We start from the raw sequence: 19,881 nt of genomic DNA, 5'->3' as shown, positions 1-19,881 counted from the left end.
TGCGACCTTCACCGTGTGAATTAATAGCCACACTCTTTACTCTTTGCATTGTCCTAACTCTATCTCCTCCTGCTGTTTAATTCATTCTTTGTGCTATTGCTCGGTCGCCTAGTCCAATGCTTCCTGGGTTAACCATCTGTGCATCATCCATCAACATGTATCCACTGCAGGCATTCTCGTTATTCTCTCTTTCTTCGCAGTGATTTTCCACACTCTTACTCCTTTTTTCTTTTTTTGCAGTACAAGGCAACTCTTCTTTTATTCCACCTTTGGCCATTCATTAAAACAACATGCCAATTATGCATACTTCTCATGTCCATGGGATTAGAACATTTATTTACACCATGGTTCTTCCTTCCCAAACTGATTTTGACATAATCACCTTCTCCAATTCTCTTTCCTTTCAGGCCATCATATTCTTCACTTTTTGTTTCACATTCCTTCATCCAGAGTGGGTCAGCTTGGTTTTGGGTTCTCTACTCTCATCCTCACACACGGTGACACACCCATGACTCCATTCACACTTCTGTTGTATGCCGTCACCATTTTGTCCACAGTCTCTCTCACTCCCTTCCTGCCATTCACCAGCATTTGTAAGCTTCCTCATACTACTCAGTTGGCCCTCTCAACGATGCCGTTCCTTTGGAGATTTTATAAGGATTTGCTAACATAGTAACCTTTTAAAAATGCTTACATCAGTGTGACTGTAAGCTGAGTGCCATTATTACCATTATCTGTGACAATCAATCCTAGGCATCCCTGTTTCATGAATACTTTCTTCAATACTTTGATAACATTCTCCACTGTAACATTCTTTACAAATTCAACTATTAACCATCTGAGAATGCATCAACTATAATTATTGCAATGTGCTGAGACTCTCACATATAATCCATGGGACATATGACCCTTCAGCATCATTCAAGGAGTCCATTTCCTCACTACCAACTTTCAAAGTTTTTTCACTCTCTCTGTACATTTCAAATCTTTCTATCCTATCTTTTACATCATTATCCATTCGTAGCAACCACAACGTTTCTTTTAAGCTTCTTCTGGTAAGTGATTGCCCTTACTGTCCCTCATGGGCAAGTTTAATCATTTTTCATGCTCCCTCAGGGGGATACATATTTTCACCCCTTTTAATTAAAGTCTTTGTTGCATTTATGCTTAATTAACTTTGTATTTTCAGGTGGCTGCATCATGGGGCAACCACATCTGCTTCTCTTTTCCACCCTTTGTGAACACTTCTTGCTAAAGTCTGAAAAACTGCATCAGACTAAGCAGCTTGCCGCCACTCCTCGATTGAAAAGCAACAGTCACTCTTTCAAATGCATTTTCAACACTGGCAATTACACATTCTTTTTCATTATAGTTCACCACCATCCACAAACTAAGGGACAATCTAAACAACAATCAGCTTACACATTTTTCCATCCAACTACGTACTCTACTTTGTATTTGAAATTCTTGTAAGCAAGAAGCAAATCTAGGTAATCTAGCAGAGACTTTGTCAGCCCTCCCAGCCCCCAACTGTAAAATCCTTGATAAAAGCTTTGTAGTCAGTACGTAATGTAAATCCTAGACTCCAGAAATACATATGGAAATATTCGGCTTCCGATGCAGCTGCTAATGCTTCATGCTAAATGACCGCATAATTGTGTTCAGTAAGACTCAAAGACTAAGAAGCAAAGGCCATTGGACGTTCAACTCCACCTTTGTTTTGTGATAAGACTGCCCCTAACCCATGAGCACCAGCACCAACAGTTAATATGCTTGTACCGTTGGGATCAAATGGTGTCAAAATCTGTGATTTTGCAATTTCATTTTTAATATTTTCAAATGCTGTTACATGTTTCTCCATCTATACAAACACTTTTCCTTTTCTTAACATTTTTCTTATAGGTTCTGTTTTCTCAGAACAATTGTGAACATATTTTGCATAATATTCAATTAAGTCCATGAAAGAGTGTAACTTGTCTTTTCCCTGAGGAGCTGGAGCCAATCTAATAGATTTTACTAGATCTTCCTTTGGCTTTACACCTTGGCTTGTGATGGTGTACTCCAGATACTCAATTTCAGTTAACGGGAACTGAAATTTCTCTTTGCAATGTGTTAAACTATCTTACCCTAGTATTTGTTGTACTTTCACTAAAGTAACTTTATGTTCCCCCTTTGTGGCACTAAAAATTATTAGAATATCATTATTAACAAAAAGAACATTTGACAGGCTTTTAACAAATTACTCATCATAAGTTGGAATGCACCAGATACTGATGCCAAGCCAAAAGAAGGTCTCGTAAGTTGAAACACACAATCCATTATAATGAAAGCAAAAAGATTTTTTGACCTGGGGTGTAATTTAATCTGGTGAAATGCAGATTTTAAGTCTAATCTGGTGAAATATCTATCATTATTGAATATTAGGATAATTCCTTATATACTCGGGAAAGGAAAATTGTCCATCACTGCACTGGTTTAAGCTCCTCAAGTCACTACAAAATTGTAAAGAAACATACCCTTTTTGTGATAACTACAAGAGATAGCCACTCTGAGGCTTCAACAGGTGCCTTGATGCCCTCGTTCTGCATATCCTCTAAAATTTACTTCAATTATTCCTTGACTACAATGGTAATCTTTCTCAAACTATACCTTGCCAGTTTCACTCCCTCATTCAATTTTATTTCATGAACATAACCTTTACGTAAGACAATTTTCTCTTTGAAGACATCAGAAAACTTGTTTGACATTGCATCTATTTCGACACTACCCTGGATAACTAAACCTTGTTTGTTAGATCTGGAATCAAGTACAATGTGCAAATCATACTGCTGAGCCCAACTTATATGGCTGGACCATTGTGAGATGCATACATCTTTCCTGCTACCTCCCGACCTCTGAATGAAAATGTTGAATCCACAAATCCTAAGATTTGTTTATCTTCCCCTCCATAACCCTTTGGCTGTGTCTCACTGGACTGTACAGAACTGTACTGCCATACTTTGTCAAGAAAACATTGTGGAACTATGGTATACATTGATCCAGGATGAACCATCGATGCAATGAATGTACCATTCACTAAAAATGTTGTTTTTGGCCTATTATTTCTCAAGTGTTCTTTACTTTCTATGCACATTACTTTGCAGGTCCTGGATGCAGGACATTTGATGTTATGGAACTTCTGATATAGAAAATCATTTTAGTTGAGACAGTTTTTGGTTGTTCTGGTTATGGTGAGAGAGTCTTCTTTGAATAGAAGGGGTGGATGTTCCACACTTGACAAACATAATGGTTGTATGCGCTGATCTGTGTAATATTTACTGTTTTCAAATCAAAGGTGATTTTGTGGCTTTTGACCAATGCATTGGTGGCAAATGACTGTTCTAGGTAAGTGGACGACTATAGTTAGCGCGTCACTGCAAGGCATTTAGTACTGAGGAGCAGTAGTTCCGTTTTGCTGTAGTTTAGTTGACAAAATCCTACAGCCAGGCAGAATACTACATCTTGGTCTCCATTTTATGTCTTAGTGATGTGTAGGTAAGGATGTGTGTTGTAATTTCAAAATTCATCCTTAACAGTCTTCATAAGCAAGTACAAGTAGATGGCAAAATGTATGGCCGATTTGGGTGACTCTTGTAGGCTTGATAAAATGGCTGATATAAGTCAGTAAGGAGGGGGATCTGTGTGGCCAATGTAATAGTGCATTATTATATCTTAGTATCAACACGTATCACCATGGATATTGTATCAAATAATTATTTGATACACATCCTAAAATGTCAATAGACTACCACAACTTCTTGAAAAAGCAAAACATATTCAGAAGCTTGGAGCTGGTGCCAGTCTTAATTTAGCAGAGTTGCAGAATGGCATACGTATTTCTAGGGTACAAATCTCTATTGTCTTTTTCCTGATAGTATTGTTGATACAAAATGTACACGTATTAACACATTATATATCAATTGTTGGACTTGGCCCTTTTTGCAGGGTCATCCCTAATCTTTTTGTCTCCTTCCTCCTATTTTTTGTGACCTGTTTTTGTTGGCTTTGGGACTCTGGGCGCTTTACCAGTGCTAAGCAGTGCTAAAGTGCATAAGCTCTCTGTGTAAATGTTATTGTTGACTGGCTTTCCATGATTGGCATATTTGATTTACTAGTAGGTCCCTAGTAAGTTGCACCAGAGTTGCCCAGGGATTTTAAATCAAATGCTACCAGTGGGCCTGCAGCACTGGTTGTGCCGCCCACATAAGTAGCCCCTTAACCATGTCTCGGCCTGCCTTTGCAAGACCTGTGTGTGCAGTTTTAAACTCCCAATCCAACTTGGCAAGTGTACTCACTTGCAAAGCCCAAACCTTCCCTTTTTATACATATAACGCACCCCTAAGTTAGGCTCTAGGAAGCCCCGTGGGCAGGGTGCAGTGTATGTTAAAGGTGGGACATGTACCTATGTGTTTTACATGTCCTGACAGAGAAATACTGCAAAATTCGGTTTTCCCTGTTGCAAGGCCTATCTCTCTCATAGGTTAGCATGGGTGCTGCCTTTAAATATTATTAAAGCACAGATTCCCTTTGGGAGCAGATAGACATGTGGAGTTTGGGGTCTCTGAACTCACAATTTAAAAATACATATTTTAATGAAGTTGGTTTTGAGATTGTGTGTTTGAAAATGGCACTTTTAGAAAGTAGTCATTTTCTTGCTTAAACCATTCTGTGACTCTGCTTGTTTGTGGATTCACTACTGGGTCAGTTTGACAGATAGGCTGTTTGCACCTCTCCTCAAGACAGTGGCACAAAAGGAACTGGGGTGTAGCCTGCATATCCTGATGGGCCACCTGGGCTGAGGGGAAGGAAGGAGTGGTCACTTACACCTGAAAGGGCTGTGCCAGCCCTCACACAATGCAGTCTCCAACCCCCTGGCGTGTCTGGGGCCTGGCCTGGGCAAGGCAGGATCTTGAAAACAACAGAGACTTCTCTTTGAAGTAGGCCTACTTCAAAGGCAGAAAGGGATATAAGAAGGGCCCCAAAGCCCCTGAAGGTCAGATTACTTCTGGAACCAAGACGAACCTCTGCCAAGGAGAAGAGCTGAAAGCTGGAGGAGGAGTACTGCCCCTTTGCCTGTGACTGTGCTTTGCTGGGTTGGCCTGCAGCAGCTGCTTCTGCCTGAGAGAGGACAAAGACTGACTTTTGTGACTTCCCACTGGTGAAGACCCTCCAAGGGCTTGAACTGAGCTTGCCTCCTGTTGTTGAACTCTCAGGGACACCAAAGACTTCTCTCTACCAGCACTTGGGCCTTCTGCTGGGAGTCCTGCCTGCCAAGTGGTGCCCTAACCTGTCTCTGGTACCTTGAAAGGTGCAGCTAGAGGAAAAGGACAGAAATCTATGCAAAGACTGCAGTGCGAGGAAACTTTTGACGCACCATTCGCCTTGTGGATGATAAATGACACGCTGCCGGCCTCTTGGCTAAAATCGACTCTCCACCTGCATCGCGGCTGGGAGATCAACGCAACGTGGCTGGAGAAACAGCACGCAACACCCACAGCGGCTGCTGTTAATGACGCAAGTCCCCACACAGCACGGTTTCTTGACACCGTGCGACCGGATTTCAACGCAACATCGCTGGGAGCAGAAAATAAACACAAAGCTTGCCCAGACCCGAGGTGCCCACCCGGGACTGACGCATCGCTTTCTTGCAGGAGAGAAGAAACAACGCACGCCGACCCGACCAGAGGAGAGACGACGCACGGTCTTGCTTGCGAGTGAGAAATCAACGCATCACAGTCCTTTTTCGAAGCACACTCGCCCGTGTGGCTTTATTTTGATGCTACCCAGGTACTTTTGTGCAATAACAGCATTCTCACTGTTTTCTAAGGGTTATGACTCTTATTCTTTTTTAAATTCATAACGTGACTTGTGTATGTTGGATTTTTGTCATTTCGGTCTTGTTTTGTTTAGATAAATATTCCCTTTTATTCTAAACCTGTGTTTTGTCATTTTGTATTGTTTTCACTGAAATACTGTGTGTGTTGGTACAAATACTTTACACCTTGCTTCTGAAGTTAAGCCTGCCTGCTCATGCCAAGCTACCAAGGAGGTGAGCGGGGGTTATCTGAGAGTGATTCTCCTTTACCCTGACTAGAGTGAGGGTCCTTGCTAGGACAGGGGGTAACCTGACTGCCAACCAAAGACCCTATTTCTAACATAAATGTAAATAATACTTGAATCATAATAGTTAAAATCTTTTAATATTCAGAATGATGTATCACTGTGGACTTTCATTAAAAGTACCCAGGACACTCTTGGTGGAATGTTAAATGTGTTTCAATGATTTTTCACACATTTCTCTAACAATAGTTTGGACTTCTAAAACCACATACCCAAACTGGTTTTGGTAGTGTTTCCCTAAAGTATTATGGAAGAAAGGCACCTAATCATCGTAATCTTTTAATTTATTGGAACTGAAATTCAAATTCCCTTGCAAGCATAAACCCACTGAGTCCAACCGAAAGAAGAGCTAACACTAACACTGCCCTTGATGGGGATTCATGCAAGAGTTTGGATAACGGAGTCATCAGTGAAAAGAAACAGGTCACTCAAAAGGGATAATATGTGTCTCTATGAAACTGTATTTCAATATAAGGAGTCAACAGGAAAAAAAGCACATTTAGAGTGACGAAAACTGGCAAAAAGATAAACATATTACCAAGGCAGCATAGTCTGCTGCTGAGGACTATGGGGGTCATTCCGACCCTGGTGGTCATAGACCGCCAGGGCTGGGGACCGCGGATGCACCGCCAACAGGCTGGCGGTGCATCCAGGCCAATTCTGACCGCGGCGGTAAAGCCGCGGTCAGAAAAGGGAAACCGGCGGTTTCCCGACGGTTTTCCCCTGGCCTGAGGAATCCTCCATGGCGGCGCTGCAGGCAGCGCCGCCATGGGGATTCCGACCCCCTTCCCGCCAGCCTGGTTCTGCCGGTTTTGACCGCCAGAACCTGGCTGGCGGGAACGGGTGTCGTGGGGCCCCTGGGGGCCCCTGCAGTGCCCATGCCAATGGTATGGGCACTGCAGGGGCCCCCTAACAGGGCCCCACAAAGATTTTCAGTGTCTGCCTAGCAGACACTGAAAATCGCGACGGGTGCGACTGCACCCGTCGCACCCTTTCCACTCCGCTGGCTCCATTCGGAGCCGGCATCCTCGTGGAAGGGGGTTTCCCGCTGGGCGGGCGGGCGGCCTTCTGGCGGTCGCCCGCCAGCCCAGCGGGAAACTCAGAATGACCGCTGCGGTCTTTCGACCGCGGTACGGTCTTCTGGCGGTTCCCGCCAGGCCGGCGGCATCCGCCGCCGGCCGGGGTCAGAATGACCCCCTATGTCAGTCAATAAATAACAATTACTAGACCAATAATTCTTAGACCTAGGACCTGCCACCTAATTGCATTTTTCTGAAAAATATGCTATCAATCAATGTTCAAAATTGTATTTATCCTGAGCTAACTTGGTTCATTTGTGAAGTGATTCTACCCTTTGTGGTAAAAATTAACAAAACTGCATATTCTGGACTTTCAAGATATTAAGCTTTATCTTTTGGAGTAAGTGTGTAACAAAAATTAATTATGGTTCTGTTGAATTTAACCAAAGTTCAGAACTTTATTATCCAGGTCTACCAATGTACTATCTTCTTTGGTACTTTCCTAGTGGGTCAGCATTCTAGGGGACGTCTGTTTCTTAATTAATCTAGTGAGTATTTCTTTTTAATGATAAATACCAAGAAGATTTTCATATTACTATTATTCATAGCGACACATGTATTAAGATGGTGCTGTACTTAAAAAGAAAGTTTCAATAAGATATGTGAACTATTTTAGTGAAATTGAAAAAGAAAAAAGAAGTATCTGAATTTCTTGCGTATTTTTTGACTGTGCGTAGAAAGAGCATTTGGATTTAATTTTGCGCTTTGTACACAAATGCATTTACGCAGGGGTTTCATACTAGCATTGTGTTTTTTCAGATCTCTGAATCTTTGTTGTTGTGTACTTCATGTTACGATCACCTGTTTATTAGACTCTTAAATCGGCAACTGAGAGAAGTGCATGCTGCTATAAATCTGCAAACCTAAATGTACACATGCAATTAACTGGTTTATCGTAAACCAAAACGTTATCATTTTTACAGGACACATTCCTTTTTCTAGACATATTTTTGTTTAATGCCTCGCTATAAAAAACACAGCGGCTGTCAATTACAGTGTTTTTTGTAAGTTATCACTCTTTTGTGTGTTGCCAACCTACTTAAAAGAGTATTCGTTGTTCAGCAAGATACACAATACATGCATAATTCTCACTAAGGGCCTCATTACTAGTTTGGTGGTCGGGCCACCAGACCGCTATGGTGGCAGTCTTTCAAACGACGCCTGGCTGACTGTCCCATGACCGCCGGTTTACAAGTTTTTCACAGCACAGGCGTGACTGGTGGGAGGAAGCAGGAGGGAGTATTATGGAGCAACTGCCAGCCACGCATGCCTACCTGTTAGCACGACGGACAGACTGTTTCCATGCACCATGTCGTGCATGGGACACATTGTGCCCCCCAACTCCAACTTTTTTGGGGCCCACATTGGCCCTCGCCTCACCGTCCATGAGGCCATACCCCTTAAAGCCCCCCATTTTGGGCCCCTTACCTGCCTAACCTCCAAACTTTCCATGGTGGTGGAATCTCCATTGAAAGCTTGGCGGCCCTGCCGGTCGTAATGGACATGGCGATCCCAGTGCCGGGATCTCCAACACTGGACGTCGTGGTCAGGACCGCCACGGTCCCGGCTGCACTGAATATGGCGGTGCCAACGGCCTGCTGGTGGGGTGACTGCCAAACGAATAATCTGACAGTCCGAATGCCAAAGTTGTGGTGGTCGGACCGCCACCACTACCATGGTGGTCCATGGTCCGCCAAACTCATAATGAGGGCCTAAAAGTCTTAGAAGTGAATTATAAAATTTCAAAAGGCTCATTAACCTATTCCTTGCCAATCCTAGACCACAGATTGGAGCATCACTGGAGGTGAAGGGAGAGCAGGGTTGACTGTCTCAATAGTCAAAATAATGGCAAAGGAAAAGATCATGGAAAACAGATGGGGACAAAACTAATGGATGCTTCGGGGAGAAAAGGAGATTGTAAGCCGAAATATCAACAACAAAAGCATTGCTGAACCGGAATACTGTGGACAAAATATGGAAGACCCAAATATTGTGAACGTAAGCTCATATAGGTAAGTATCAATCAAAATACCTTGAAGATATATATGTCATCAAGATACATATATGTGGAGTTAAATAAAGCAAACTAACAATAATTTGGTCCTCGATATTTTATACACGATGTTCTGGACTCGATATTAAAGTGGAATAGTAGATAAGGGCAGCCGTTGTTCAGCGCAACGAGGTGGAAGGATGTTAAGAGAAACACTTACTAGTCTAGTGGTAAAGATGAGGAGTCGAGATGCTGGGAAAACACTGAAAGGGAGAGGGCGCTCGCACTATCCCGAGAAAAAACTGTGGCTAAATTCCTGAAAATTACATTTGTCAGGCTTTTTACATCGATATTTTCAACTTAATGCGAACTGATGTTTTAATCAGAATAGCTTTGTCTGTTTCATTTTGCCAAGTGCAATATTAGGCAGGCTGCAATTTGTCAGGATCGCAAAGACCCATATAGATAGCTATTAAAATTTAATACAAAACTCTGCATGTGAGGAGAATTTCAGCGTGCTGCATGTTGTGTGCCTGTGTCGTAATAAAATATAACACAAGCAACTTAAATAAAAATACACACTCCCATAACCACCATCTGCTTTCAATTTCGAGTGAAAAGTATATATATCAGTGTGAACGTCTTGTAACTCAATTTATAATTGTGGTGATCACGGTTTTACAGTGTTCGTGGATACCCTAAGGTATCATCTATAAACTGTTTCTTTTTACTCACTGAGAGAAAGTCTCACTCAAGGAGGAGGGTATAAATGCACCTTCCATACTACTACCATGAAGAGGACGTCTCAATATAGTGTAACAATATCCAATACATATGGTCAACTGAATCCCACATTTGGCATGCAATAACTCATTGTCAGTGACGTCCTGAGTGTATGAGAAGGGCAGGGCACACATCAGAAGCCAGACATCAGAAGCTCTCTGTCCCAAAGTAGGATATAGAATGTTTAGACGAACTATTCAGAGACACTTTAAAGATCATAGGAAGTGCACTTCAGACCTCTGCAACATTAGCCACTTTGCAAATACCGAAAGATCTAGCAGAGGCTCCTTGGCATTATGGTCTTGAAGAATTAAACTCATCTCAGCACTGGAATAGTCATGTTTTGGTGTAGTGACAACCTTTTGGTCAAGTTTGATTAGGTTGTTTCACATTACAAGTAGGGCTCCCAGTTTTATGACAGCTCTGCTTTTTAATAGTTCCATCTGTATTCATCCATATTTTTTTATTCATCTTAATAGTATTTATTCATATTTATTTATTTTGTTTTGTGAACAGATGAAGTGATAACTCATATTTCTGCATTTATTTAATGGATAAACGTGAACTCATACTTTGATGGCTGTCTAAGTGTAGCACATTACACAGACAAAAATAATGAAATAATAAACCCACATGAAAATGTTGCAGAATAGCACAACTAAATGTTGAGATGTGTCATGATTTAAGCAAATCTCATTCAGTTTTTTAACTCCCCATGATGCCAAAATGTACAATAATTGACCTAAAATTAATTAATTTCAGCTCAAAGAGTCACTCAAAAGAAGCCAAATTCTGTGTTTTTTTTTCATTTTTAAAACTAAATACAAACAATAAACACTGTTTTCAGTCTGTGTTTATCTGCAAAAATCAGTAAAAACGGAAAACAGGGTGCGTTAATTAAAAGTGGCATCATCTAGGTGTGCTGGTATGAAAGCAAGGATTATTGATTCCAGATTCTGAACAGACAGATGTAGTTTTAAAGCCTGTCATCATAATTAGCATACTTCATTTTAACAGGTATAATGGGCTGTATTGTGTACAGGGCACATTTCCCTGGTCTGAGTCATGGTGCATAATTTAAACGGGTGTGGTGGAAGTAGATTGGGACAGTTCGCCCTGTTACAGTAAAGGTGCTGCCCTGGAGGCTGCTGCATATACGCACCTGGGGTAGGGCATTAGGGAAAGGTGGGCCGGCTGTTTGAAGCAGCCAATCCTCTTTCACTTTGCTGGTGGCCACTCAACTTGCCTTTCAAAGACGGACAGAGGTTACATTGAGCCATGACACCTGCCTCAAGGGGTATGTCTGAGTGTCCCTCCATTCAAGTGGTGCCTTCAGGGTGTGTACTGATTGTGCACCACTTATTTTCAGTGCACAAACAGTGCATCTCCTAACAGCTCCTTTCCTTCTGCACCTGCATCTAAAAAATGGTGCGGGACCAAGGCAAAGAGTTTCCTCATTTGCACAGGGATGTTGGAGCGCCCCCTTGAATTTGCTTTAGCTCACATGTAGCACTGACATGATGTGTATTACAGAAGAGGCTGCACAAGTGTCTGCACCCCTTTCTGTAATTCCAAAGTACCTACAGAGCACAGAAAGGTGGACGACAACATTATTATGACCTCTGGGCAAATAGTGAAATATGGCCTCTAGATTCTCAAATAAATCTTACAGGAAAAGAGAACCCCTCTTTGCCACAAAGGGCAGGTACGAACCTATCTGTTTTTAATGGGACTGAGCACTCATCCTTGACCAATATTAGTTTTTAAATAGAACCGGTTTTTATTAACTTTGTCTTGTCTGGATTCAACTTTAATAATTTTTCCCCATGCCGGACTATTGTGGCATAAACCATAGATTTGTGTGTTATCAGCATACTAATGGCATAAGGGGCCATGTCTTTTAACGATATCCATCAGCAGCTGCTCATACATAGAGTAAATAGCAGAGGTGAGTAACTTTTAATAGAATATTGGAATATTGGGAGCTCCTTTAAAAACAATGGCATGCTCCGGACTTCTAACGGCCGGTAGAAGCCCGGAGCACCAACATTCCAATGTTGGTCACAGCTGTTGCTGTGAACAAAGGCGTCACAGACCCCCTCGGGCTTTGTTTTATTTATTAGAACATTCTGCCCTCTAGTTGTGGAATGTTCTAATAGCCTCATAACCCTCTGTAGCTGGGCCATACTGGCATTAAAGTCCTGCTCCCTTCTTAAAGGCCCTTGCCTTCAGCTCGGGCCTTTAACTCAGGGGGGGCTTTAATGACCCGTTTATATCAGATAAGCTATGTCAACCTCATAATATGTTCTCTTTATTTTATGAAGCAAATATATTTGCTATATTTTACAATGAATTCCTTGGTCATGTGTCATCATCACAAAAGTGACATTTGGTTCCTAAGTGAATAATTACAATATTCTGCATTGGGAATAGCACAATAGATGTCTCTTTAGCAAGCCTACACTTTTGATCACTGTAAATGTGAGATTACCTTCAACTACTAGCTGAGTAATTAATAATAATTTCTTAATTTTTAAAGAATGGTTCAAATTGGGCACATTGACCCTACATTCCCACCTAACAGTGGCACCTGGGTCAATGTTGCACTGGAATGGTCCCTATCACAATGATGGAATAATTCACCAGTGCAGCAGTAGAAGGCATCTGATGAAATGAGTGAGACACCAGTTATGCTATCATTCAGCGTAAAAGTCAGAAGGATAATGTGTGAATACAAAAAACACAGGCTGCCATTGGCAGGACATTGAAAATGGTAGGCGCAGTTCACTGAGTTGTCCTAATTTCTTACATTGAGACATTCTGTGTAATTTTTGACTGACAATTTCTTTCACAAAACCCCCAGTCACACGTGTATTGCCACTGAGTTGAAACTAAACTTTAAAATGCCTGGTATTTATTTACATCTGATGCACTTTTGGGTGTAATATCTACACTACAGAAATCTGATTTTGTACGGTTAAAATAATTGAACAAAAAAGGAATCAAAATTTAAACATGAATCTTCTTTATTCAGTTTCTAGTCTCCTGGACTCATTGCCCACATGAAACCTTTTTAGGAAAAGGGGGAGTTCTTATGCATTTTGCCGCACTTTCTGGAGGACAAGCACCAGGGACACTAAGGTGTAAGTTTAAAAGTGAAAATAGGTGTGGAAACTGTACTGCCAATCTTGGTGAATTCCCCAAAAAGGAGCAGACTGCATAATTTGCATGGAAGTGCCATCATATTATACTCTGCGCACCGGACTACCACAGAACCACTGCTACATCTGTGGATGTTCTGCATTCATAAATGGCATCTTTGCATATGTAATTATTCAAACATGTCACCCTTGGTGAATCAATAATATGTGATGTAGAATTTAATGCATGTATAATTTCACTTAGACATAAAACAAACATTGAAAGATCCAAAATATCGCCTTTGCTTTAGATGTATATATTCTGTGATGTAAGAAACGTATATTGGGGTGTGATATTTTTTAACAGAAAAACACATATGTGCACACACGTGCACGCAAACTATAACCACACACACATGCACACACTCGGGAAACAACCTCTAAATTCCTTGAGCAATGCTGATATGATGTATCTGCTCCATGGACCCTCAGTGAAGAGTGGTGCACATTTAGCATTTCTCAAGGCACTCCAGTAGCTCGTCACGTGACCAACGACCTACCTGACGTCCTTGCCCCTACTTTCGGCATGATAACCATTGTCAACGGCACCCAGTGGCAGCTCCCACGCCACTCACAGACCTACAGAAAATCACCTGTTCAAAGAATTATCTCCAGCATTGCAGCTGACAGGAAATATACTGCTTGGTTCACTCGTGCTGGATGGAGCAAGAGGTAAGAGGCCAATCGAGTACATGGTCAACAGCAGGGGGTGGTGTTCAATCTCTTTAGGTTGAGTGTCCAAACCTCATCACCAGCAATGCAGGGAATGGGGTTCCAGGGCTCTTCTCACTCTCACAAAAAGGAGTCTGTTACATGTACTGAGTCTTCTGAAAGTGGGGGTAGAATGATACAGTCACACTGAAAATATGTGCAAAAGCCGTGTCTATGCAGTGCATGTGTGCAAATGCCAAACACCTGACAGCACTGCAGATGAGGAGTGCCCGCACTCTACAGTACTGGTTTATGCACATAAGCAATATCCCACCTAAACAATTTTAATAGCATGTGTTAAAACTACATATTAATTGTGTTATACCTCAATGCACACTGTCAGAAATTCATCCCTGCAGTGCCCTTTAGTGAACAAGCCCAGACGTCCCATATCACGTTAAGCAAGTGCTGATAAGTGTCTATTATTGGGTAAGGTCAGATGTCTCATATCATACTGAGCATGCATGGATACATATGTCTAGTTATCTTTGAGGTAAGAATGCCATTATTTCTCACTGAGCATGCATGATAAGCAAGTATGCTAGCACTCAATGTTGAGTATCACACTGCCTCACTAAGGGGCTCATTTACAAGACCCTTGTGATGCCGTAGCGTCATTTTTTTATGCTACGGTGGCGGAGAACAGTCTCCCACCCCGTGCCATATTTACAAACTGGTGCAATGGTACCACTGCACCAGTTTGTAAACCCGTAGACCACAATACAACTGCGCCAGTTATAATGTATAAAAGGGAGGAGTTCCCCCGCTAGGAGGCCCGCAGGAATGGTGCAATGAAAACTACAAGATTTCACTACATCATTCTAGCCTCATTTTTTAACGCCTGCTCAAGGGCAGGCATTAAAGTAATGCTAGGTTGTTTTAAATGGGCCTCCACATGCTTACCTGGACTAGTGTCAACATTTTTGATGCTAGTCCAGCAAAGCACCACAACTGCGTCAGAAATCCTGATGCAGCTATGCTAACGAGCACCATGGTGCATAGTATTGTAAATACAGTGCGACCATGTTGTCATTAGGGGGGGCACAGGGTGGCCTGATTGATGCGTCAGTGTATTGTAAATGAGGCCCTACGTTTTTCTGTCCTCTGCACATATGCCTGCATTTTGGAATGATTACAGTGTCAGGGAAAAGGAAGGACAGGCTGATCTAACGTGATGAAACCCCACTGTCCTGTAACAGGAATTCACACATGTAACTTGGCTGCAGTCAAAGTCATGACACCACTGCCATCTTACGTGAGGATATACTTCTCACAGACCAATACTTTTGCTAGTAGGACAGAGATTTTGCTAGTGGAGCAATGGGGACATCTAGCTGGGGTGTTTGGGCATTTGCCATTTATGGGAAGGTGAAGGATGGGGTGCTCTGGTTCAATATGCAATCTATTAGACTGACTATTTTTTTGACCAATCACTGGCAAGTAAGGAAATGTAAAACTGTCATATACTTTTATGGGCTGATACAAATGTTAAAAACACTTCATTGAGACAATGGCTGAAAAGTCTTAAGTCACACAAACCAGTGGGCTGGCTCAAAGTCCTCTCGCTGTGCATTATTAACAGTCTTTGGCTTTGCAAGATCTAAAAAGTTTGAGCAAGTGGGCTCAGTGACCTTTGGCAGCTTTACACATAATGCTATATTTTGTCTTGCTCTAAAAGTCTAATTTCAAAAAAGGAACAACAAACTAGGCCCTATTTTCAACAGGTGCGTTACAGCAGAAAGGGACTGCACCAAAAGTCAAGTTTCGGTCAACGTACTTTTTTTTCATGCACGGGCCTATTACAAAAGAACTTATGAGTAACTGACAACGTAATCCTGTAGTTATTTTTAGAAAACGTTGAAACTATTTTCTTACTTGTAAAGAAACGTTTTAAACCTTATTAACCGCTGTATTTAGGTTAGAATGATTTTACTTTAAAGTATCATTCTCTTCTTTTATTTTCTTATATCAGTAATTGGAAAATGCATTTCCTGCATCTTGTACATAAAAAATCCTGTTTTATTTCTTAGCATATTAAGAGAATTTGTTTTACATCACTACGATTGTAACGATTCTTACCTTTATCTTTTACAATAAACTTTATTACAGTACCCCCGTTGTACTCTTTCATGTATTTTTACTTGCCTTTGTGAATTGACTTGAAAGCATCAATAATGGAAATAAAATAGGAACATGCAAAAATACTCATATACCATCAGTACAAATAGAAAGAACTGAGTCCTATTTGCACTTCTGCTATCAGGGACTCGGATATTTTGGGGGCTGAATCCCAAAGACATGAAAGAATCCGTAAAAGAGTACTCCTGTGGTGCTGCTGCCTGCAATCACAAACACTTTTGTGAAACGCATCCAAACTTTTTTAAAATGAAATCCATGAATATTTTCATGCTTGAACATTTAGAAAACTTTAGTTTTTCTAGATTTCATAGTCTTCTTGTGAAGTGCCATCACAAGCTACTTTTTCTGCTCACTCATGTTTATAGAATCGTTACCATTACAATAGCTATATCAATTATATTATCTCTGTGTGGCAATGTAAGCATTCGCGTCTGTAAGTCACCTGTGAAGGACTGCACCAGAGAAATGGATCCTCTCACTTATCTGACGTGCTCAGAATATAATAATATAGGGCCAGATTTAACAAAAGTGGCACTACATTATGTGTAGCGCCCCTTTTCTAGTGACCCTTGCACCCCCTCTACCGTCACCATGTGTGCGCTGTATTTAAAATACGTCACACCATGGTCAGGGCAGGGGGCAATACCGTCAGAATTGCTTACGCTATTAATGTACTGTCCAGGGTTAGTGCCAACATTTTGGCGCTAACCCTGAACAGTACATATGGGCCCACTGTAAACAATGGTGTGCCCCTTTTTCACGCCTGCCCTGAGCAGGTGTTAAAAGTGCCCAAAAATATGACACAAAGCATCTCTTACATTTCTTTGCGCCTTTTGTTTGTCCCCCCTAACTGGGGAATTCACCCTTTGAATACATTATGCATGGCACAGGCATAATATAGAGCAAAGGGTTACAAAGTGGCACAATGCATGCATGCTACTTTGTAAATATGGCACGGGGAAAAGGCCACCTAAGCGCTGCCTTAGTGTAAAAAAAATGACATTAAGGCGCTGTGAAAGTGGCACCAGGCCCTCTTAAATCAGGCCCATGGTTTGCTGGTGATGTGTATTGAAAGGAAAACTACACAGCTTAGGGTTTTCTCCTTCGCGCGCTATTAAATGTAGAGAAAGACTGCCAAGCTCCATCTGAGACTTGCTGGCTGTGGTTGGCCTGAGATGTACCAATGAGAACAGCTACAGACGAAGTGATCTTCCAATCTGACTACATCACCGAACCAGCGGGACTGTTGTATTGCTAATGGAGACATGCTGCACACCCGCGCTGGCCTGTGGATTTTAAAGCACTTGATTCTTTTTTCTGATATGCTATTTATTACTTTTAAGCATCCGCGCACTATTCATGAAAAATTCACGCTCGATTTATCCTTACAGAACAACGACGACAGTAATATTTTCTTCTATACATCTTAAGCTCTAACGCGGCACCACGGGGTGCATTCCTTTGGTCACAGGCAGCCATGATTGACTCTGGTCAAAGCGATGCCTTTTGGCCGTGAGTCTCAAAGCTTTTTCCTTGCCTAAATCTTGAATTCCGCCTATGCATACATTTTACTTTACGCATGGCCAATGAGATCAACTCTACATGCAACAGTAGCTGCTCTTTGACAAAGCCGCTTCCCATCGGAGTTTCTCAGGTTGTGTAATCCATGATGGCCTCGGCGTAAGAGCTGCAGAAGGAGTGACACGGCGCCAGAGTTTCTACGCTTTCACATGGTATGCGCGGAACGGGAGACTGCACACAGAAACGGGCTTTTGATGTGAAGAAACGCCGAAAAAATGACGGGGAGATACCACAGATACCGTTTTGCAGTTTTTAGAGTATCATTTTACTGATAAATGGGGGAAACTCATGCACCAAGCAATAATTTGTGGGCGGCTAGATTTGGTCTTACATTTCTACTGAAAATTGCATTGCTGTATTAAGAACAGGTGCATATGGATCGCTATCAGGCAAGGCGGAAGTGGGTAATGGCAGCTGGGAAAAATCTGAAACAGAGCTTCTTGCTGGCTGGATGAGACCCCCTTCAAAAGAGTAGCTTGTACTGTTACCACGAACATACTCGGAGGACCCAACCTGAGAACGTCATACATGTTTCCTACTTAAAAAGGTATAGGTAATGTGTGTGGACCTGTTTGAGTTAAATAAATATCATAGTGGCTGTACTGCTACCTATAGCTCACAGGTATTCCCACAAGCACGGGAGCATCACTTTACAGCGGGTTGATTCAAGTAGCACCTGGCAGGCAGCTTAAAGCTGCCTGCTGATGGTGGTAGCTGGAGTAAGTACAAACACTCTCCCAGATAGGGGTTCCAGCCATTTTCAATAAAAATTTGTTTTTTTATGTCCTGTATTTGGCCATTGTGAAAAAGAAAAAGAACATAAACGTTCCAAAACTGATACTTAAAAAAGTATTAGGTCAGGGAGACTGTGCTAATCAATGATTTTCACAATAAAATATGGACCCTGCACTTTATGTTTCAAAGTTTTTGAAATAAGAAGGTTGCTATGTTATTAACTTTATTTAAAGGACAAAAAACACCAAACGGCCTTACTCCAGATGAAAGCAAAATTAGTGCCTACATATAATTACAGTTAATGGCAGAGGTTCCAGATATTACGGAGAATCTTTATATTGTTACAGTGATGATACATTATATACAAATAAGACTACATTTTTGGTGTTGTTTAAAATTATATCCATTTCTATTAATGAAGCGCTGCCTCACGTTATACACTGTGGAACAGTGCTCAGACCAAAACAACAAAGATTTGTTTCTGATACCTTGAAACATATTTCCCAACCTTAAACATGCAGATTATTTTTTACAGTGCTCACACTCCACACGTTTAGAGGTTTCTGGGCATAAGTTCCAAAACACTGCGCACAAATGTCTCGAACCTCTGAGAATCATGTAAAGTGATACAACGTAAGCAATGAATGTATAGGCTCAGGCCTAGAATCAAGAGACTGGCAACCTTTTTGTAAACTGGGCTTCACTGTGAAACTAAGATATAAGCTAGTTTCGACCTATAATACCGATCATAAAGATGCTTCTGAAGAAGTGGCCTTCAAAGTCTCCAGTAATTGAGGACAATATAGTACATTTTAACTATTCATTCAGAGGCAACAATCTCAGTTTCAGACGCACAAGGTGTCTTGCCAATTTAAGTCCTGATATTTAGGGTTGAGTTGAGAAGTGAGCAGCCAGCAGTCAGGATAAATATGATTTACTGTTGCATAGGATTCAGAACAGTAGTTTGATACCAGCTAAAAAAGATTAACAAGAGAAAGCACATTTTCACATTTTACAAAATTGACGGCTGTTTGTTTTTTTCAATCCACATTGATCATGGCCAGAACATCTATTAATTGGCTTGTTACCTGTTTATTGAGCTCACACTTGGCACGGTATCATTGTCACACACTCGCTCAGCAAGAAGCCTGTCCCGGATCTCCCAGGCAAACATGGTGGGGTTTTGGCGTTTGTAGTCTGCTATTTTGTCAACAACTTTGGGTGTGGCGACCTTTGGTTTTGATCCTCCTATTACTCCTGGTTTAATACTTCCCGTCTCATAGTACCTGCAAAAACATAAAAAACAGACCATGGGTTACTGAGGTGGTCTGAAAAGAGCGATTAAAGACAAGGATTCGGGTGGTCTTAATTCTGAAGTTATCTCAGTTTTAGAACTCTAGCACCATTACTTTTTCAAGATGCAGCAGATGTTTCATATCAGGGACACATGCTTCAATTTCCTATGTCCGGTCATATGCATCATATATCATGGACTTTGAAC

General features: G+C 41.5%; 1 protein-coding gene across 1 annotated transcript in view; it reads right to left on the bottom strand.

Moving 5' to 3' along the window:
* The window catches only part of PAX5 (paired box 5), a 424,585-nt gene that overhangs the window by 376,502 nt on the left and 28,202 nt on the right, over positions 1-19,881 (bottom strand). The window contains exon 2 of the mRNA XM_069237601.1: positions 19,469-19,666. Coding sequence (XP_069093702.1) covers positions 19,469-19,554 — 86 coding nt within the window. The 5' untranslated portion in view covers positions 19,555-19,666. The remainder of the gene's footprint in view (positions 1-19,468; positions 19,667-19,881) is intronic.

The sequence above is a fragment of the Pleurodeles waltl genome, chromosome 1_2 (assembly GCF_031143425.1).
Source record: "Pleurodeles waltl isolate 20211129_DDA chromosome 1_2, aPleWal1.hap1.20221129, whole genome shotgun sequence".
NCBI classification, from domain to species: Eukaryota; Metazoa; Chordata; class Amphibia; order Caudata; family Salamandridae; genus Pleurodeles; species Pleurodeles waltl.
Note: the sequence above shows the minus strand (reverse complement) of the source record. Positions and strands in the feature narration are given on the sequence as shown.